The sequence below is a fragment of the Hylobates moloch genome, unplaced genomic scaffold, assembly GCF_009828535.3.
Source record: "Hylobates moloch isolate HMO894 unplaced genomic scaffold, HMol_V3 SCAFFOLD_12, whole genome shotgun sequence".
Lineage (NCBI taxonomy): Eukaryota > Metazoa > Chordata > Mammalia > Primates > Hylobatidae > Hylobates > Hylobates moloch.
In genome coordinates this window covers 39,241,131-39,263,107 of record NW_026652287.1, presented here as the reverse complement: position 1 = coordinate 39,263,107, position 21,977 = coordinate 39,241,131, and the positions used below count along the sequence as shown (strand labels likewise).

General features: G+C 45.2%; 1 protein-coding gene across 5 annotated transcripts in view; it reads right to left on the bottom strand.

The window, feature by feature from the left end:
- Positions 1–475: 475 nt before the first annotated feature.
- ACSBG2 (acyl-CoA synthetase bubblegum family member 2) overlaps positions 476–21,977 on the bottom strand; it is a 96,831-nt gene continuing 75,329 nt past the window's right edge. For 3 of the 5 annotated variants that reach the window (XM_058425116.1, XM_032169391.2, XM_032169389.2), the window contains 8 exons: positions 16,736–16,903; positions 11,230–11,411; positions 10,890–11,123; positions 8,214–8,431; positions 6,154–6,293; positions 5,731–5,977; positions 2,889–2,997; positions 476–911 (listed from right to left, as the gene is read on the bottom strand). In XM_058425116.1, coding sequence (XP_058281099.1) covers positions 2,924–2,997; positions 5,731–5,977; positions 6,154–6,293; positions 8,214–8,431; positions 10,890–11,123; positions 11,230–11,411; positions 16,736–16,903 — 1,263 coding nt within the window. In that variant the 3' untranslated portion in view covers positions 476–911; positions 2,889–2,923. Of the gene's footprint in view, positions 912–2,888; positions 2,998–5,730; positions 5,978–6,153; positions 6,294–8,213; positions 8,432–10,889; positions 11,124–11,229; positions 11,412–16,735; positions 16,904–21,977 lie in introns of those variants that run through there. The other 2 variants (XM_058425117.1, XM_058425118.1) reach the window with 2 other exon arrangements.

Genomic DNA, 21,977 nt, shown 5'->3' with positions numbered 1-21,977 from the left:
AGGCTGGGAGATGTTCCCTCTCCCACTCTCCCTACTAATATTTCAGGGACACACTATGAATATGCTGTATCAGCTCTGGTCTGCTTACAGTGGACTGTTGGATGGGAGAGGAATAAACTATCTTCTTTAAGTTGTTATTATTGAATTTTACTACAACAGCAAAACTCCTCCCTAATGATGGAATTAGTCAAGAGTCATACCTTGACTCGAGCTAACCAAGAGTGACTGTGTTGATGATAACCATTAACTCAAACCGAGGACTTTCTGGAGTTAGATACTGCATTCCCTGTACATCATCTCCATGAACTTCCATGGCCACCCTCCGAGATGGGGATCTACTTTCCAGATTTAAAATCTCCGAGCCTCAGACAGTTGAAATCACAGCTGGTCACAATTTGAACCCAGAACTGATTTCAGAGTCCAAGCCCTCCCCATCACACTAAATAAAGGACAAAGTATTTGTGTCAAGCCAAAATCAAGACATGGAACCCTGAAGTGCTTTATTATCAGGACTTATTGGAAGGGTTTCCCAGTTTCTTCCAGGCAGGTGAGTTGATTTGGGGGTCCAGTTCTTCAAATCTGTGAAGGCTTTTTCTTTCTAATGTCTAATTCCCCTGAGGAGAAAAAAATCAAATGGGAGCCCACAAGTTCAGATCTTTCTTCTAAATCAGGCAGTCTTTAGTAGACTTCCCAATAGGCTTCCCTGGAGTCATTACTTGAAGGTCCTTAGAAAGATCTACAGTGATTTTATTGCTTTGAAATGTATGGCAGATTCTTCTAGGGAGCACCTCTCCAACAGACGAACAATCAAGAAACTGACCAATGAGGAATGTGGCTTCTTAAAAACAGCAGGGAGAGCTTCTACCTAGAGCAGCATTTCACTTTTTGCAATGAGGTCTTCCTGCTGAAGGCTGCAAAGAGGAGAAACACAAGTTACCACATAGGGATTCTTGTAATATGTGCATTCAGTCTCCAAGATCCCACAGTCACCATATGATGAAAATATTCCCGAGTGAATTGATCCATTTATAAATTGGCTGTCACCCAAAATCTCCCCAAAATGAACTTTAGAGTGGCACCATCCAAAAGAAACATTACTGGAGCTACCTACACAATTTAACAATGTATAGCAGCCACATTTTTAAAAAAGGAACTTGGCCAGGCACAGTGGCTCACACCTGTAATCACAGCACTTTGTGAAGCTGAAGCAGGAGGATCGCTTGAGGCCAGGAGTTTGAGACCAACCTGGGCAACATAGAAATACCTCATCTCTACAAAAACATTTAAAACATTAGGTGTGAATGCATCACTGCACTCCAGCCTGAGCAACAGAGCAAGACCCTGTCTCTAAAAAGTAAATAAAAATTTAAAACCGGTAAAATTACTTTTAATAATAAGTATTTTATGTAACCCAGTATTCCAAAACACCATCTCAACATGTCATCAAAATTTTAAAATGCTGATGAGATATTGTGTATTCTTTTTTTTTTTTTTTTTTTTTTTTGGTGCTGAGCTTTTGAAGCCCAGTGTTTGTTTTATGTAGTACAGCACATCTTGGTTTGGACAGACCATATTGGACAGCACTGGTGTAAGAGGGTCCATCTCTCACTCCCACATCAATGTCCAATGGTTTCTCATTCAGCTGGAAAGTGAAATTGGAAATCTTGCGAAAGATGAAGAAATGAATGTGGTACGTTGAACTGCTGGGCCCACCCTCAAGACATCGACAAATGAAGGTGTGGAAGGGTTAAACCAGTTAACATTGAACAAAAGACAATGCATATGATGAGTTACAGGCTGAGTTGTATCCCTCCACAATTCATACGTTGAAGTCCTAACCTTTAGTACCTCAGGATGTAACTTACTTGGAAACAGGATCATTATAGAAGTTAAAATGAGGTCATTAGGGTGGGCCCTAATCTTACTAACCTGTCCTTATAAAAGGGAAATTTGAACATAGAGACACCCAGAGGGAAGATGATGTGAAGACACAGAGAGAAGACAGCCATCAGCAAGCCAAGGAGAGAAGTCTGGAATGGATCCTCCCCTCACAGCCCTCAGAAGGAACCAAGCCAGCCAGCCTCTCGATCTTACACTTTTAGCCTCCAGATCTGTGAGACAATAAATTTATGTTGTTTAAGCCCTCCAGTCTGTGGTACTTTGTAATGTAGCCCCAGCAAACTAAAACATGGGTTGGCTGGTGGCATTAGAACAATTTGCCCATGAAAAGGTTACGGGAGCCTATAGGACAATTGAAGATGCATTCTACTTTCTGCCTGCACTGTGCATCTAGTGAAGAAAAAAAAAAAAACCTCAATAACTATCAGCGATTCATGGTGTCATGGAGGCTCCCTCTGCACATGTCTTGGGGAAAGGAGAGGATAAATGGATAGTGGAAGTTCAAGCCTCCATCCCTTATTATCTGTGTAATGGGCCAACACACCTCATTCCTTGAGTTCCTGGAAAGTAGAACTTTCTCCACTAAAGTTTCTGACAAAAGGCCTTCTCCAAATAAGACCCAATGAGACATTTGGGATTCATTGCCTCCTACTTTCTAGAAACAAATAGAAAAGGCAGGAAGCACATCTAACAACATTGGTGGCCAGCTCAAGGAGTTTACACACCCTACCATGACCCTGGTAGAGTAGAGACAGCATGAGTCGAAGCCTGCTACTCAGAACCCACTGCAACTAAATGTGTGTGTGTGTGTGTGTGTGTGTGTGTGTGTGTGTGTGTGTGTGTGTTGTGTGTGTGTGTGTGTGTGTGTGTGTGTGTGTGTGTGTGTGTGTGTTTCTGCAGTTCCAATCACAGATCTGCCTGCCACACAGTGGAGCCCTCTCTTGGACTCTGAATGCATAGCCCAACAAAGCCAAGCAACTGAATCTCACCATCAGAACAGCTGAGAGCAGCTCCATCAAAGCAGTCAGTGGTACATGTGATCAATTTGTTTTTTGTATTTCTGGGCTACAAAATGTCTCTTAAGTTTCATCATGGGACCTATCGAGAAAGGAGAAATCAATTGAGTTGTGGAGATAAAAGAGAATTCCATACACCCGTGCATGACCAGGCAACAGAGTCCCATGCCTGACGCTAGGCTGGGTGGCTGGCTGTGCCATGGACTTTCAGGGTGTGTAACTTTTGCCATCTGTATGGGGATGATAAAACTTCCATGTGATCCTTCAGCTGTGGTGAGGATTCTGTGAGCTGGAAGGTGAAGAGCATGCTGCATTCTGTGCCTGATGTGGACTGTGCACCCAATGGAGGAGGGATATCATCATCTCAAACCATGCCCCTATCCCCATTTTACAGGTGAGGAAACTGGGGCATAGAGAGGACCAGTTCCTCTGAGGTCAGCCAGCAAGTGCATGGCAGAATCAAGTCTCAAACTGGGAGTTGTCTGCTCCTTCAGCCCAGGACTTTCATTGAAAGCCTCTGAGTCACCAGGGGCATTGAAGCCCCTCTGGGTGTCTCAAGCAACCTCACAAGGACTGTTTTCAACTTATAGATGAGAAGACCACCAGCCTGGACAACATGGCAAAACACCATCTCTACAAAACAAAAAGAGAATAGCGGCCGGGTGCGGTGGCTCATGCCTGTAATCCCAGCACTTTGGGAGGCCAAGGCGGGTGGATCACGAGGTCAAGAGATCAAGACCATCCTGGCCAAAATGGTGAAACCCTGTCTCTACTAAACATACAAAAAATTAGCTGGGCATGGTAGCGCGCACCTGTAGTACCAGCTACTCGGGAGGCTGAGGCAGGAAAATCACTTGAACCTGGGAGATGGAGTTTGCAGTGAGTCGAGATAGTGTCACTGCACTCCAGCCTGGCGACAGAGCGAGACTCCGTCTCAAAAAAAGAAAGAAAGAAAATAGCCATGCATGGTGGCACGCACTCGTCCCAGCTACTCAGGAGGCTGAGGTGGGAGGATCACTTGAGCCTGGGAGTTAAGGCTGCAGCAGCAAGTCATGATTGTGCTATCGTACTCCAACCTGGGTAGCAGAGTGAGACTCTGTCTCCAAACAAACACACACACACACACAAACAAGACTCAGTGGGTCAAGTCACTTCCCTGTGTAGAGGGGACAGGATTTGAACCCAGGTTGTTCAATGCCACATACTTGCTCTGACTCTTCCATCCACACCGTCAGATTACAGCTGAGCGCTGACAGCAAACTCCCAAATGAAAGTACGTTAGTAGAATCCAGTATCCCCACTCTGGAGTGAGCCCTTTCCTCATGGGGGTAGAGAGGCAAAAATAAAACTCATACAGAGACTAATTTCATGTTCTGATGCTTTAAAGAAGACAGGGTGGTATAATGGGGGTGACAGCAAGCTACAGGGTGAAATATTAAGGATGATGGCAAGCCACTTTAGCCAGCATGGTCAGGGAAGGCTGAAACCATCCCTAAAAACTATAATATTAATCAGAGAAGAAGGGAAGGGGAGAAACTAAAATCGCCACACTTACAGCACACTCAACATTCATCATTAGGTCAGTTTGCTCTCTGACCCCTTCCTCATAGGTAGCTGTTTGCCAGTTGCCCCAGAATCACACACAAACAAACAAACAAACAAAAAATCAATCACAAGATATAGTTCCCCTTAACTGCTCTACAGATAACATATTAAGCATTGTGAAAGGTTAAGTTTTACATTTGAGATATCCTTTCAAGTCCTGCATACCAGTGAAACTACTGATGCCCGCTGATCTGAAGGACCCCACAGGAGCTGACTTACCAAAGAATGCAGCTTCCACATCCTGATGATTTCATCCCCCTTACCCCAACCAATCAATGACTCTAATTTTCCAGCCCTTCACCCGCAAAGATCCCCTTAAAACCCCAGCCCAGAATTCCTCAGAGAGATTTGAGGTTTCCTTCCATCTCGGTTGGCTTCCCTGCAAGGGAATTTAATTTCCTTTTTTATTTTTTTAATTTGGTTTTTGTTTTTGAGACAGGGTCTCACTCCATTGCCTAGGCTGGAGTGCACTGGCATGATCGTGGCTCACTGCAGCCTTGACCTCCCTGGGCTCAAGCGATCCTCTCAGTCTCCTGAGTAGCTGGGCACTGCCACCATACCCAGCTAATTTTTGTATTTTTTGTAGAGTTAGGATTTCACCATGTTGCCCAGGTTGGTCTCAAATTCCTGGGCTCAAGCAGTCTGCCCACCTCAGCCTCCCAAAGTGTTGGGATTACAGGCATGAGCCACTGTGCCTGGCCATAATTAAACTCTGTCTTTGCTGCATCCCCTGCTGTCTCAGTGTATTGCTTTATTACTGTGCAGTGGGCACACAAACCTGGGGGTCCTGTAACAAGGCTGCTCTGAGGAGGAAGAGGCCTGTAGGGTGAGACCTGGACAATGAGAAGGAGCCATCCAGGAAGGAATTGAGGGGGAAGGGTATTCCCAGGGAGGCAGACTGGCAGGTGCAAAGGCCCTATAGTTGGACAAAGCCCAGAGAGCTGCAGGAACATCAAGAAAGCCCATAGAGTTGGTGCAGAGTGAATGAAAGGTCAGCAGGCGGGAGATTGTATAGAGCTATAGTAAGGAGGTTGGATTTTATTTCCAAGATGAGCTGGCGACCGGTTAGCTAGAGGTGGCAGCATCCCTCTCCTGGTCCCTGGCTGGTCTCATAGACCCTCTGACCTTCAGAAAAGGACCTGTCTCTTCAGAGCCCACACAGTCCCAGATGCTAACAAGGGACCAGCCTCCAAATGTCATGGCCACTCACCTAGCTCTCCACCATAGATGGAAAAGTCCTTCTCCAAGATGACCCACTTTTGAATCTTCTGTGCATTGTTCATGGCTTCCTGGTTCACGGCATTGATGCCTTGCTGGATGGCCTTGTAGACCAGGGGGTCTTGCTGCTTCACAATCTCAGTCACGGTGGATGCCTGGCTGCCCAGACCCCGACAGAAGTTGATGGCCTCGAAGTTCAGCTTGTCTAGAGGTTCTCCGCTCATCTGATTTATCTCACACTGCCCCCAGACACCTCTGTCACTACACATGCTCCTTGACCAGCACCCCTCCCCAGGCCCACAGACCAAGAAGTGGGTCTTGAACCCACAGGTGCATCCTCTTGACCCTGGGGTGGGGCCAGGGAACCCAAGACCGGCTGCAGAGACTTCCCCCAATGACAGCAAACCCATGTTACCTTCAGCGTCAGCAACATGCTCAGAAACTTCAGTTTATCTCCTACTAACATGGCGTTACTGATGATGGGGATCTTCTTCTTAACCAAGGTCTCAACAGGAATGGGTGGCACGTTTTCACCACCGGCAGTGATAAGGATTTCTGGAACAGAGCTTGGCTTGGTACATGTCCAGCCATGACAACATGGAACCCCCAGTTTGAGACCAGCTTGGCCAACATTGTGAAACCCTGTCTCTACTAAATATACAAAAATTAGCCAGGTTTGGTGGTGTGCACCTGTAATCCCAGCTACTCGGGAGGCTGAGGCAGGAGAATCACTTGAACCTGGGAGGTGGAGGTTGCAGTGAGCTGAGATCGTGCCACCACACTCCAACCTGGGCAACAAGAGTGAAACACCATCTCAAAAAGAAAGAAAAAAACCTAGCGGCCAGGCGCAGTGGCTCACACTTGTAATCCTGCCACTTTGGGAGGCTGAGGTAGGCAGATCACTTGAGCCCACAAGTGCTAGACCAGCCTGGGCAACACGGTGAAACCGGGTCTCTGCAAAAAAAAAAAAAATAGCTGGGTGTGGTGGCATGCACCTGTAATCGTAGTTACTCAGGAGGCTGAGGTGGGAGAATCACCTGAGCCTGGGAAGTTGAGGCCACAGTGAGTTGTAATTGGACCACTGCATTCCAGCCTGGCCAACAGAGTGAGACCGTCTCTCAAAAATAAAATAGTACCAGCACAGAGGAAAACTCAAGAAAAGAATTTTAAAATTCCTTATGACCTTATTTTGGCACCCAGATCCAGCCATGCCTGAAGCCAGCTGACCTTTTGGCCAACTGACCTTTTCAGTTATGTTGAGTCAACAGTTTTGCTTTTTTTTTTTTTTTTCCTCAAACCTATTTAAACCCATCTTAAATGGGTTTGAGTAAAAAAGCACTAAGTGTTCTCCATCAGGTTTAGGCAAACTATGGCCCATAGTGGCCAAATCCAGGCCACTATTCAATTTTGTATAACCAAAAGCTAAAAATGAATTTTACATTTTTAAGTTGTTGGAAGTCAAAAGAATTTTCTGACACATAAAAATTATGATATTCATATTGGCAGCTGGCCACACCCATTCTTTAATGTGTTGTCAACAGCTGTTTTTGTGCTACAAATCACAGAGTTGAGAAGCTGCAACAGAGACACGTTTTGTGAACCTGAAAATATTTACTAAAGGGCCCTCTTCAGGTAAAGTTGGCTCATCCTTGTTCTATACTTTCTTTAATCTTTACAACTCTGTAGATTATTATCTTCTGAAAATGCAGGAGAAGAAAATGGCACTTTTTTACTCAAGCCCATTTGAACCAGCTGAATGAGTTTGAGTTTAAAAAAGTAGGCCGGGCGTGGTGGCTCACGCTTGTAATCCCAGCACTTTGGGAGGCCGAGGCGGGTGGATCACGAGGTCAGGAGATCGAGACCACGGTGAAACCCCGTCTCTACTAAAAATACAAAAACTTAGCCGGGCGTGGTGGCGGGCGCCTGTAGTCCCAGCTACTCGGAGAGGCTGAGGCAGGAGAATGGCGTGAACCCGGGAGGCAGAGCTTGCAGTGAGCCGAGACTGCGCCACTGCACTCCAGCCTGGGCGACAGAGCGAGACTCCGTCTCAAAAAAAAAAAAAAAAAAAAAAAAAGTAAAACTGTTGGCTCAATATAACTGAAAAGTTCAAAAGGTCTTTGGCTTCAGGTATGGCTGCCAGGTGCCAAAATGATGTCACAAGGAATTTCTTTATCCTTCTCTTACTGAGTTTTCCTCTGGGCTGGTGCTACTCTGAAAGGGGCTTCAGGAGGTTCCAAGGCTTGTCTTTTGCAGGTCCATCCTCCTGAGGTTGGACCACGGGATACCAAGTGACCAAGGGGTAACTATTTGCTGGACAGGAGGATAGAACTGGGTTGTACAGACTGAGGAGTTTCTGCATAGCTCCTCTTGGAAGATGAGGAACTGGGGGTGGCCTTTGTGCTGGTACGCTGGGCCCTTAAATGTTCAGGGTGGGCCTGCTTGCAGGAGATTCCCAAAGAGCTCAGCCCCTGGTACCTTTGATGCGGCCAGTGACATAGAGGAAATCCAGACTGTCCAGCTGGCCCAGATCCCCAGAGTGTAGCCAGCCTTCGTCATCGATGGCCTCTGTAGTTTCAGTCTCACTTTCCAGATAGCCCATGAAGATGTGCCTACCCCAGAGGCAGAGCTCCCCAATGCCATCCTTGTTCTGCTGGAACAGCATATTCTTACACCCAGTCAAGATCTTGCCACAGCTGCCGGGGAACAGAAGCAGAGAAACTGAGGCTCATAGAGACAAAGTCAGCCACCCAGCTCTGCCTGGATCTTCAGCCTAGGCGCCTAATACTCTGCTCAGCTAGGGCAGGCTGGATATGCACCCCAGTACACAGAAGGAGGTGTTTGCTGCAGTGTTTAATCCAGCGTGTCAGATTCCCAAAGGCTTTGTGAACTGGGAAACCCAGCAGTGGCCAGGTGTGGTGGCTCATGCCTGTAATCTTAACACTTTGGAAAGTCGAGGAGGGACTATTGCTCGAGCCCAGGAGTTCAAGACCAACCTGGGCAACATACGGAGACCCCATCTCTACAAAAATAATAAAAAATAAAAGTTGGGCATGGTGGTGCATACCTGTGGTCCCAGCTACTTGGGAGGCTGAGGTGGGACAATCACCTGAGCCCAGGAGGTCAAGGCTGCAGTGAGTAGTGATCACGCCACTGTACTCCAGCCTGGGTGACAGAGCAAGACTGTCTCAAAAAAAAAACAAAAACAAAAAACAAAGAAAATCCAGCAGCATTGCAGGCTGTTTTGTTTTTGTTTTGTTTTTTCATCTCCACATATGTTGGCAAAGAAAAAAATGCTTTTGGCTTAAAGATAGGAACAAAACCCTCATTTTTAAGAAAACAGGTAGACCTCTCTGCAGTGATTAGGACAGCTAATTTTAAGTATGACAACCAACTACAGTCTCTTTAGAGGTAAAAGTTACTTTCATAAAACAGAGTAGCACTATTTGAAATCTGGGTTCTTCTTCTTACTTTTTTTTTTTTTTTTTCCTAGAGATAGCATTGGCCAGGACAGTTCTAGGATGCAGGAAAGGAAATATTTTCTCTTTGTGTTGCTGAGATCTCTTTTGATTAACAGTTAGCAAGGCCAACGGTCCCAGGGTTAAATGTAGGTATTCCCCCAGTTAGCAAAAGAAAAAATGGAGACAGACCTGAGAAATTTAAAACTTAAAAAGAGCTGCCTTATGATTTCCCCCACTGAAGCCTTTTTAGGTATGTAGAAAAATCCAGAAGCCATAAAAGAAAAGATCGATAAGTTCAACCATCTAAATTTGTGACCACAAATTTCTGCACAGTAAGAAACATCTTAACTAAAATCAAAATACCAATGACAAGCCAGGGGATAAAATATTTGTAACTCATATGAAGGACAAAGGGCTGATTTTCCTAATATGTAAAGAGTACCAACAAACCAATAATAAAGGGACCAATAATCTAATTTTTAAAACAGGCAGATAATATGGAAAGATAGTTTATAGGAAAGGAAGTACAAATGACTTTTAAATGTATGGAAAGGCTGGGCATGGTGGTTCGTGCCTGTAATCCCAGCGCTTTCGGAGGCGGAGAATTGCTTGAGTCCAGGAATTCAAGGCCAGCCTAGGCAACACGGCAAGACCTCATCTCTACAAAATTTTTTTTTTTTTTTTTTTTTTTTTTTTTTTTGAGACGGAGTCTCGCTCTGTCACCCAGGCTGGAGTGCAGTGGCGCGATCTCGGCTCACTGCAAGCTCTGCCTCCCTGGTTCACACCATTCTCCTGCCTCAGCCTCTCCGAGTAGCTGGGACTACAGGCGCCCGCCACCACGCCTGGCTAATTTTTTTTGTATTTTTAGTAGAGACTGGGTTTCACCGTGGTCTCGATCTCCTGACCTCGTGATCCGCCTGCCTCGGCCTCCCAAAGTGCTGGGATTATAAGCGTGAGCCACCGTGCCCGGCCATCTACAAAAAAATTTTTACAAAATTGCCAAGCATGGAGGCTCATGCCTGTAGTCCCAGCTAGTTGGGAGGCTGAGGCAGGAGGAATGCTTGAATCGAGGAGTTCGAGGATACAGTGATCTATGATTGTACCATTGCACTCCAGCCTGGGCAACAAAGTGAGACCCTATCTCTAATTAAAATTTAATAAATAAACACATGTATGAAAAGATTTTTTTCAAACCTCACCCATGCTAAAAGGAGGGAGTCAGGGAGAGACACAACCAGAAGATTCTATGACTATGACAGCTCTCAGATGGGGAGTTGAACCTGAATTTGGTATTCTTAAAGTTTTCTTATCATTGGGTTCAACCTTGCAGCCTAGGGCAAGCTGAGCTTGGGGGAAAGCCAGGAATTGGCCATGGAGGTGTTTTGAGATGGAGGATCATGGGGATGAAAGGTGCTGAGGTCACAGTCAGTGAACTTGAAGGCAGAACTCACAAGTGAGAAAAGGAGGAGACCATGGAATGTTCAGAGAGCCATCCCCCTTATCTGTGGGCTCTCTTACCATCCAGGGTTTCCCACGGTCATGCAAAGTTAGGACTTGGAGGCTGGAGAACAGGATCATTCTGGAGACACCACGTCAGGATTCCTCTTAACCCAGAAGCCCATCTATCCACCCACCTTCCCCTTCTTGACCCCATGTTATGGGAGGAGCAGGGGTCTGCCCAGGGGGCTGGTACCTTAGAAGCCTGTAGTTATTCTGGTTGGATATTGTGTGGGGTCCCGAGCTTTCACTTAACCCATACAACTCGCCTATAGGTATGTCCAAGCTTAGAAAGAACTCGGCAGTCTCTTGGTTGAGGGGCGCAGCCCCACTGATAAAAGTGTGACAGTGATCCAAGCCAAGGGATGTCTTGACTTTGCTGAACACGAGAGTCTTAGCCATGCGGTAGCCCACGGGAGTATTATATTTCCTGTGAATAAGAATGCCATCAAGTGGAAAGGGGCTGATGGGACCCACTGGAGAAGGCTGAGCCTCCTCACCAACTACCCTCCCAACCCTCTGGATGCTCCACCTACCCCAGCATCTTTTTCGAGTTGACCTTGAAGCCAATGTTTCTTGCCCACACGAATGCCTTCTTCTTCAAGCCTGTGGACTTGGCACTATTTTTCTTCACCGTCTCATGTATCTTCTCCCAAATTTGAGGCACTCCAATGAAGACAGTAGGTTTTACCTCTTTTAGAGTACTTATCAAGGTGCCCTGTATGGAACAAAGCTAGGTTAGCCACAGCAGGGCCTTCTGTGCACCAGGGATGTCCATCACTCCTGATCCAACCAACTTTGCCCAGGAGAACATTCCTTCACCGATCAGATTATGCAGGGCTCCCAACCAAAAGGAGACAACCCATTAGCTGGGTTGGCCAATCAGATTTTTGCACTCTCTCTAGGGATTTGATGAGAAGCATAAACTGGTAAGGTATTTTTGGAAGGTAACATGACAGTACTATTAACATTTTAAATGCAGCCTGTCAACTTCACTTCTGTGGGTGAAGGAATTCAGCTGAAGGAAAGACTCAGGCACACAAAGAAACACATTCAAGACGTTCTTTGCAACACTGTTTTGTAACAGAATGGAAACAGCTTACAGGTTCAATGGCAAAGCATTGGCTAAAGAAACTGGTCCAAGCATGCAGTGGAATATTATACAACTGTTAAAAAAGGATGCAAGATTCTCCCCCAAAGAGACCTATGGGTTCAATGCAACCCCTATCAAAATTTAGGCAGGTTTTTTTTTTTAAATACAAATTGACAAGCTGACTTTAAAATTTACATAGAAATGCAGAGAACCTAGAATAGCCAAAGCAATTTTGGAAAAGAAAGACAAAATTGGAGGACTTACTACCTGATTTTAAAATTTATTCCAAAGTAGGGTGAACAACCGTCCTGGTTTACCCAGAACTGCAGGAATATCTGAATGTGAAACTTTCTGTTTTAAAACTGGGGAAGTCCCAGGCAAACCAGGAAGAGTTAGCCATCCTGCTATCAAGCTAGTGTAATCAAGTCATTGTGGCTTTGGCGTAAAGACAGATATGCAGATCAGTGGAACAAAATAGAAGATCCAGAAACAAAACCTTACATTTATGATCAATTGATTTTCAACAAAATGCCAAGGCAATTTAGTGGGGGGGACTATTCAAATGCAAAACAAAATAAAACAAACAAACACTTCCACAAAACTTAGGATTAGAGCCTTATTTCTCACCAAACGTGAAAATTACCTCAAAATGCATTATAGCCCTAAATGTAAGAGCTCAAACTAAAAGCCTTTTGGAAGAAAACGTAGAAGAAAATCTGTGACTTTAGAGTAGGCAAAGATTTCCTAGATATGATACCAAAAGCATAAAAGAAAATAGATAAATCAAATTTCATCCAACTTAAACACTTTTTCCTCTTCAAAAGATTATTGAGGAAACAACAAGCCATAGAACTGAGAGAAAGTATTTGCAAAGCACAAATTTGGTAAAGGATTTGTAACCAGAATACATAAAGAACCCTTAACACTCAGCAAGATTAGATATGCAACCAATTTTTTTCATTTTTAATTTTCTTTTTTCTTTTCTTTCTTTCTTTTTCTTTCTTTCTTTTTCTTTCTTTCTTTCCTTCCTTCCTTCCTCTTTTTCTTTTTTCCTCCCTCCCTCCTTTCTTTCCTTCTTTCTCCCCTCCCCTCCCCTCCCTTCCCCTCCCTTCCCTTCCCTTGCCTTCCTTTCCTTTCCTTTTTTTTTTTTTTTTTTTTGACACAGTCTCCCTCTGTCGCCCAGGCTGGAGTCCAGTGGTACCATCTCGGCTCACTGCAGCCTTTGCCTCCCAGGTTTGAGCTATTCTCCTGTCTCAGCCTCCTGAGTAGCTGGGATTACAGGTGCACACCACCACGCCTGGCTAATTTTTTTTTTTTTTTTTAATAGTAGAGACGGAAGAGACGGAGTTTCACCATGCTGGTGTCTGGTCTTAAACTGTTGACCTTAAGCAATCTGCCTGCCTTGGCCTCCCAAAGTGCTAGGATTACAGGCGTGAGCCACCATGCCCAGCTTTTACTTTTCTTTTTACTAGTCATGCTAGCACAGAAAGAGCAACCAAATTTTTAAATGGCCAAACTATTTGAGCAGATTTCTTTTTCCAAAGAAGATATGTAAATGGTCAATAAACACATGAAGAGATGCTCACTATCATTAATCATCAAGGAAATTCAAATTAGAATGGCAATAATAATAAAACATAATAACATGCGTTAGTGAAGATATAGAGAAACTAACCTTCGCACATTTCTGGTGCACTTCAGAAAACAGTCTGGAAATTTCGGAAAATACTAAGACACTTTTGTCACTATTCAGATTGACAAGTTTTAAACATTTTGACAATATTAGGAGTTGGTAAGGATGTGGGAAAATGGGAACTTCTCAGGTCCTGTAGGTAAATGTGTATGTATTATGTATTCAGACAAGAAAGGAAATATGTATTGAAGACCTAACACATCTCAGGCACTGAGCATGGGGCATATGAGAGGGATTGAGAGGGGCCAAGGAAATATTTAGCAGAGAGCTAAGTGACAAAGAAGAGTCAGCCCTGCAAAGAACAAGAGAAAGAACCTTCTAGAAGCACGTACAAAGGCCCTAAGATTTAGCCTGCTTGACGGAGAGTGTGGAAGGCAAAATAATGGCCCCCTAAAGATGTCCACGTTCTAACTCCTGGGACCTGTGAATATATAATCTTTCATGGCAAAAAGGACTTTGTAGATGGGATTAAGTTAAGAATCTTGAGATGGGAGATCATCCTGGATGATCTGGGGGGCCCAGTGTTATCGTTATCACAGGGTCCTTATAAGAGGGAAGCAGGAGAGTCAGAGTCAGAGAGGGGAAGAGGCTGCACTGCTGGCTGTGAAGATGGAGGAAGGGGCCCTGAGATAAGAAACATAGGTGGCCTCTAGAAGCTGGAAAAGGCATGGAAATGGATTCTCCCCAAGAGCCTCTAGAAGGAATGCAGCCCTGATGACATTGATTTTAGCCCAGTGAGACCATTTTCAGACTTCTGACCACCAGAACTATAAGATAATAAATGGACCAGGCGCACTTGCTCATGCCTGTAATCCCAGCACTTTGGGAGGCTGAGGCAGGCAGATCACTTGAGGTCAAGAGTTCAGGACAAGCCTTGCCAACATGGTGAAATCCTGTCTCTACTAAAAATACAAAAATTAGCTGGGCGTGGTGGTGCACGCCTGTAATCCCGGCTTGGGAGACTGAGACATGAGAACCGTTTAACCCGGAGGTGGAGGTTGCAGTGAGTTGAGATCACACCACTGCCACTGCACTCCAGCCTGGGTGACAGAACAAGACTCCATCTCTAAATAAATAAATAAATAAATATTGTTTTAAGTCACAAAGTTTCTGTTCATTTGTTGTGGCATTAACAGGAAACTAATTCAGAGAATGTAACTTGGGGAAAATGTCAGAGTTCTTTTCTGGCTCCGTTTGCAAAGTCTAGACATGTAGAAAATCACTGTAAAACAAATTAGTCAGGCATGGTGGCACATGCCTGTAGTCCTGGCTACAGGGGAGGCTGAGGTGGGAGGATCCCTTGAGCCCAGGAATTTAAGGCTGCAGTAAGCTATGATCATGCCACTGTATTCCAGGCTGGGTGACAGAGCACGATCTTTTCTCTAAAAAAAAATGAAAACAATATTTAGAAAAGCAATCAAAGTGTTCTCTCACATAACTACTTTGCAAAACCTACCAATGAATGACATCCAGCTAAATCAAGGAATAATCCAAAAAAAGAAGGCAAAGACCCCAGAAAATAGAGGATCCAACCCAGGAGTGGGAAGAAGGGATATCCCTGTATGGCAGCTTGTAGAAGATGCTGTTGATGTCCTATCAGATCTCTAGTGGCCCATGGTTCCCTCTTTTCCAGAAAACTGCCCTTACTTAGAAATAACTGGGAAGTTATGCTCCCTATCCCACATGGGTGCCTGAGCCCACAGCCAATGACTATCTGAATTGGAGTTACAAAAGCACAGCCTCCTTGCCTCAAAGTGGAACAACTCTGGTGTCACTCATGCCTCAGAGCTTCCTATGGGATCAGTCTGAAGTTACAATCCAGCTGAATGTACGTCATTTCTTGTTTTTTCCCCCAGCTTATCCTTTTCTCCTCACTTCCTTTTGGTTTTCGCCTGAGAGCTCCCCATTGATAAATCACAAAGATCTCCAACTCAGATTTTGCTTCTAGGGTACCCAACCTAGGACAACCTAAAACAACAGTCCAGCTAAGTGCAAAATGATGGAGGAAAAAAATAATGCAATGAAGCTGGGTGCAGTGGCTCATGCCTGTAATCCCAGCACTTTGGGAGGCCAAGGCTCACCTGAGGTCAGGAGTTTGAGACCAGTCTGGCCAAAATTGTGAAACCCCATCTCTACTAAAAATACAAAAATCAGCCAGGCATGGTGGCAGCTACTTGGGAGGCTGAGGCACGAGAATTGCTTAAACCCGGAAGACAGAGGTTGCGGTGAGCCGAGATCATGGCACTGCACTCCAGCCTGGGCAACAGAGCAAGACTCCATCTCAAATAATAATAATAATAATGCAATGAATATTTGAACATTTGGAGAATATTGATAAGCATGTGACAGATCAGATGGAGCAACTGGACATGTATGCAAAAACTTCACCAAATTGGAAAAGAAAGGCAACTATTAATTCTGGGAAAAACAAAAAGTTGTACCAAACAGGAAATGGAATCATATAATAAACTACTTGGCTCAGTTAACTAAGAATAATTTATATTGAGAGAATGGGGAAAGAGAAATGAGAAGACGGGAGAGGAAGGGAGCTAAATCCTCACCACAATAGAAAGGCAAAAGATAATACTTAAAGGGTATAAGTCAAGAAAAGGTGGTATAAAAATTCTACAAATATATGCATAATCCCAGTAAGTGGAATAAAATGAAGACCACAAACAACATCATATCAATTCAGATCAGACTTTGCTGCCAAAAACTCCTGTTTTTTGGATCTTTTTAGATTTGGGAATACTGACTTATAAACACACACACACACACACACACACACACACACACACACACACACTTTCAATACCAAGTACATCTTTGTCTTGGGTTGTTCAGTGTTCAATTTACATAACCATACATGGATGCCCTGACTTGGATAAAGATAAAAACTAGGAGAATGTAGCCAGCTGGTTAAAAAAGAAAAGTTGTTTTATTTAGTCAGGTGTTTTTTGCTTTTTAGAAAAATTTACTATTATTATTGGTTTTTGTAGAGACGGGGTTTCGCCATCTTGCTCAGGCTGGTCTCAACTCCTGAGCTCAAGCAATCTGCCCACCTTGGCCTCCTAGAGTGCTGGGATTACAGATTGAGCCACTGTGCGTGGTCTTGTTTTTAATGCTTCTAAATAGAGCATTAACCGTTAGACCTGGGGCTTCACCCAAAAAATCTATCAAATGATTAACAACCATCTACTCACCTGGGCTGCCCAAGAGGATGAAGTGGGAGCCCCAGCTCCTTACTCAATCTTACCTTGAGAGCATCTGCTTGAGCAAAGTATGTGAGCGCCCCAATCTTTATGGGTACCCAGATGTCCATCATCTGTGCTGCAATGTGGCTGAGTGGGAGGTAGCTGACCACCGTCTCATGCTTTTCTGTCAGTTTAAAGTCCTTTGCCACTGCTCCTGCCATCCACGTGATCTGTAACATAGGGGACAATCCAAGATGCCTCACCCTCATAGAAGGGCCATTTTATTTTTAATTTTTATTTATTTATTTTTCAGACAGGGCCTCACTCTGTCACCCAGACTGGAGTGCAGTGGTGTGATCACAGCTCACTGCAGCCTCAAACTCCTGGGTTCAAGGAATCCTCCCATCTCAGCCTCTTGAGTAACTGGGACTACAGGCACACACCACCACACCCAGCTAATTTTTTTAACTTTTTTTGTAGAGAGGGGGTCTCAGTATGTTTTCCAGCTTGGCCTCAAACTCCTGGCCTCCAGCGACCTCCCGCCTCAGCCTCCCAAAGTGCTAGGTTTACAGATGTGAGTGACCATGCCCAGCCTGGAGGGCTATTTTAAATGTATTTAGCTAAATAAATAAACTAAGTAAACACTTATAAAGCACCTACTATGACCAAGACACTGTCTTTGTACTTTACAAACACCAAGTCATTTAATCATCATAACACCTGGGGGTCAGTAACTATAATTCTCCCAAAATTTGTGGAGCTTCACCCAAAAAATCTGTCAAATGATTAACAACCATCTACTCATCTGGGCTGCCCAAGAGGATGAAGTGGGGGCCCCAGGTCCTTATTCGATCTTACCTTGAGAGCATGTGCTTAAGCCTAAAGTATGTGAGTGCCCCGATCTTTACGGGTACCCAGATGTCCATCGTCTGTGCTGCAGTCTGGCTGAGTGCGTGTGTGTGTGTGTGTGTGTGTGTGTTGTTTTTTCATAAGTCAGTATAAGGCACCTTGGATGTCCCTTATGTTACAGATCACGTGGATGGCAGGAGCAGTGGCAAAGGACTTTAAACTGACAGAAAAGCATGAGACGGTGGTCAGCTACCTCCCACTCAGCCACATTGCAGCACAGATGATGGACATCTGGGTACCCATAAAGATTGGGGCGCTCACATACTTTGCTCAAGCAGATGCTCTCAAGGTAAGATCGAATAAGGACCTGGGGCTCCCACTTCATCCTCTTGGGCAGCCCAGGTGAGTAGATGGTTGTTAATCATTCGACAGATTTTTTTGGGTGAAGCCCCAGGTCTAACGGTTTTTATAATTAGGGAGAATTATGTGAAAACAGAAGCACAGAGTCCTTAACTAACTTGCCTGAAGTTAGGAGGAGTTGCAAAATTTAGCAGGCAGCTTTAGGAGTGGGGAGGTTGCAGACACCCTTGGGTCCAATAACAGAACTCAGAAAACTGGATTCAGCAGGTATCCCAGAGTCAAACCCTGACTCCACTGTTTGCTAGACATTTGGGCTATTTACTTAAAATCCCCTGTGGCCTTTATTGCTTCATCTTTAAAGTGGGGACAGAGGCTTCTCAGGTCCAATATAGAACCATGGAACCAACATGGTCAAACAAAAAAGCTACCCGTAATCCCATCATATAAACACCCTAGCAATTAGCATTATTAGCATTTTTCTTTCTCCAATGCATATGTGGATATAAAGTTTTAGTGTACCTATAATTTTGTCACTTATATTTCTCACTAGTGTCATAAATCTCTGGCGAATAGTTACTTTGTAATCCAGCCACCCAGACCTCCTTGCTGTTCCTCCAATGCATCAGGCATGGTCCAGCCTCAGGGCCTTTGCACTGGCTATTCCCTCTGCTTGGAATGCTCTTTCTTCAGCCTTTTCCCTCACTGCCCCCCACCCCCATGGCTGGCTACTTCTTGAACATTAAGTCTCAGCTCAAATGTCACCTCCTTAGAAGGGCCATCTCACACCATCTAAGGTGAAAGTGCCATTGACTGCCTAAGTCTGTAGGTACCATGTCACACAAACTGAATGTTTTCATTTGTTCATTTCTTATCTGTTCCCAAGGTCCAGATTGAGTCTGTCTTGTTTGCTGCTGTTTCCCCTGCTCTTGGAATATTCCCCAGTACATACTAGGTGCTCACTGAATTTTTGTTGAATGAATGAGGAAATAGAAGGAATGGTTAACTGCAGTAAAGGACATAAAGCAGTCAGCCCAAAATATCCCTCAAGGCTAGTTCTACTTCTTTCCCTGGGCTCAGGATGAAAGCTCCCATAAACCTTGTCATGCACAGTCCAGGGTTCAAGGAACATAGCACACTTTTGTTGAGAGAAGGGGCTTGGTGTGTATAGTCTGTGATGTACAATGGTTTAGACACTCCTGGTTCAGATCTCAGTTCAGAGCTTCCCTTGCTCTGTGATCCTGACCGAGTAATTTCCTTTGTCTGAGCCTCAGTTTTCTCGTCTGTAAAAGGGTTAGTGAAAAAATTTTCTTCGTGGGGTTTTAGTGAGGGGTTAAAATGTGTTTATCTGAGCACAGAACATAGTGTTCCATACATGGGAGAAACACTGAGCTGTAGACATCTGGCAAGAATCTAAGGCTACCTTTAACTTCTTGCTATAAAGATGATGATGAGACAGGGCCTCACTCTGTCACCTAGGCTGGAGTGCAGTGGCAGCATCATAGCTCACTGCAGCCTCGAACTCCTGGGCTCAAGGGATCTTCTCACTTTAGCCTCCCAAGTAGCTGGGACTACAGGCATGTGCCACCATGCCCAGCTAATTTTTAAAACATTTTTATAGAGATGAGGTCTTGCTGTGTTTCCCAGGCTTCTCTCGAACAATCCTGGCCTTAAGCAATCCTCCTGTCTCGGCCTCCCAAAGTGCTGGGATTACATACCTAAGCCACTGCACCCAGCCAAATACAATATTAATAGCTATCCTTGACGTGGCTTCCTATATGCCAGGGATTGTTCTAAGCATTTCATGTATATGTGGTAGATTAAACAGAGCCACAGATTCTCTGCTACTCCTCCCATTCTGAGGTGGAATTTGTTTCTCTTTCCTTTGAGACAGAATTGGTCCAGTGATTTGTTTTGACTGACAGAAAGGAGCAGAAGGGATGCTGTGGAAATTCTGGGACTGACAAATCTTTGGGACCACTTGCTGTTGGGGGAGTCAGCCACCATGTTAAGAAGTTCAAGAGTGATGGCCAAGCATGGTGGCTCATGTTTGTAATCCCAGCACTTTGGGAGGCCAAGGCGGGTGGATCACCTGATGTCAGGAGTTCGAGACCAGCCTGGCCAACGTGGTGAAACCCTGTCTCTACTAATAATACAAAAATTAGCTGGGTGTGTTGGCACACGCCTGTAATCCCTGCTACTTGGGAGGCTGAGGTGGGGGAATTGCTTGAAATTGGGAGGCAGAGGTTGCAGTGAGTCGAGATTGTGCCACTGCTCTCCAACCTGGGCGACAGAGCAGACTCTGTCTCAAAAAAAAAAAAAGTTCAAGAGTGATGTCCTCATGTTGGTCCTGTAAGCTACCCACGGACAGCATGACCCTGCCCAGAGCCCTGTGGCCTGAGCTCAGCCTGGCTGACAAGTGTCATCTTCCCTATTGTGGAAAGCCTTGTGGTTGGGAATCAGAAGGATATGAATGAGAATCTGCCACTTGCTAACAGTGTAATTGATATATGATGGCTGACAAGGGACATCAGATGTCAGTTTTCAGGAAGAAGATCAGTTACTGGTAAATGGATACATTTTGAACTGAAAATGGAGGAAAGAGAGGCAGGACCTATTGGAGTGCCCACAGGAAGAAGCTGCGGCATGGAAAAGGAAAGCTGCAAGGGCCTGGCAAAGAGCAGCTCCTGAGGAACTCAGAGCCCCATGGAAAAGATAGGTGGGCTCCCCACTCCCCTTTGACAATATCCTGATCACTAAACTGCCAGGGAGCTCCTCTGCCCTTGCAACCCAGGCCAACACCATTGGTGCTGATTAGAGAACTTCCCAGAGACAGAGAACCAGGTGGTCAGTTCACACAGGCATGCCCACACCCTCCTCAGACCTGAACTGAGACAGCAGGCACCATATTGGTTGTGCACCTGTGGTGCCACTGCCCTGCCTGGGGATTCTCTGCCCTTGACCCACTGCACCACCAGATTCCCCACAAACATACCCCACAATCTGCTGTGACTTTGGCAAGCACAGGGGACCAGTGAGCCTCTGGGGGGGCCACAGGATCCCTGAAGATCTAACCCTTGGCATGGGTAGCCCCTAAAGGAGGAGGAGACCGCAGCCCACCAAAGCTGCCCTTGGGACAAAGGAAATGTGGGTGTGGCACAAACCACTGGAGTGGGCAGCACCCATGCCTGGGAAAAGACATGGAGAAGGGGTCATTTCCCACCTGCCATCACACCCCACACTGCTGCCAAGAACCAAAGGATGAAGCCTTTATAAACAGAAGACTGTGAGCCCCATGACAGGGGTGTGATAGAGAAGTGGACTGCATTCCTGCTGGCTCAGGACAAGGAGCTGGTGCACTCCCTGCCCCTACCCCTGAGACCTCAGTGCGCCCCATCATGATCTCTTCCTGCTACCTCCATCAGGGTATGCATGCCTACTTGGCAGCCTACCTGCTGGTTCTAACTTTTAAGTGCGATCTACTGGACTGCATCCTGCACTACACCACCAAACAAAAATCTTGCTACTGGAAGGGTTTCTTGACAGTGCATGAGATAAACCTCCTGAGACCTCCACACCCTCAGTCCTGCAGGAGATAGTGTTGGCTGTTATGTCCATTACATCATTACAACAAGCAGCATCTGAGAAAGCCACTGCACAGAAGCTATCCACAATCATGGAACCCATACAGACCTTAGCCACTGCACAGAAGCTGTCCACAGCCATGGAATTCATACAGACCTTAGCCACTGCACAGAAGCTGTCCACAGCCATGGAATCCATACAGACATTAGCCACTGCACAGAAGCTGTCCATAATCATGGAACCCATACAGACCTTAGCCACTGCATAGAAGCTATCCACAACCATGGAACCCATACAGACCTTTGGCCCCCAAAAGCACTCAGAAGCAAGGCCATACAATCGTACACAACATACACCACAGCCATACCCTCAAGGGAAACTAGAATTAAAAAATACAAAGGCCCCATCCAAACAATAGAAGATTCAAAAACAAGAAGTGACAGCTTCCTCAGATAAGAAGGAATCAGTGCAAGAAATCTGGCAGTAGAAAAAGCCAGAGTGTTTCAACACCTC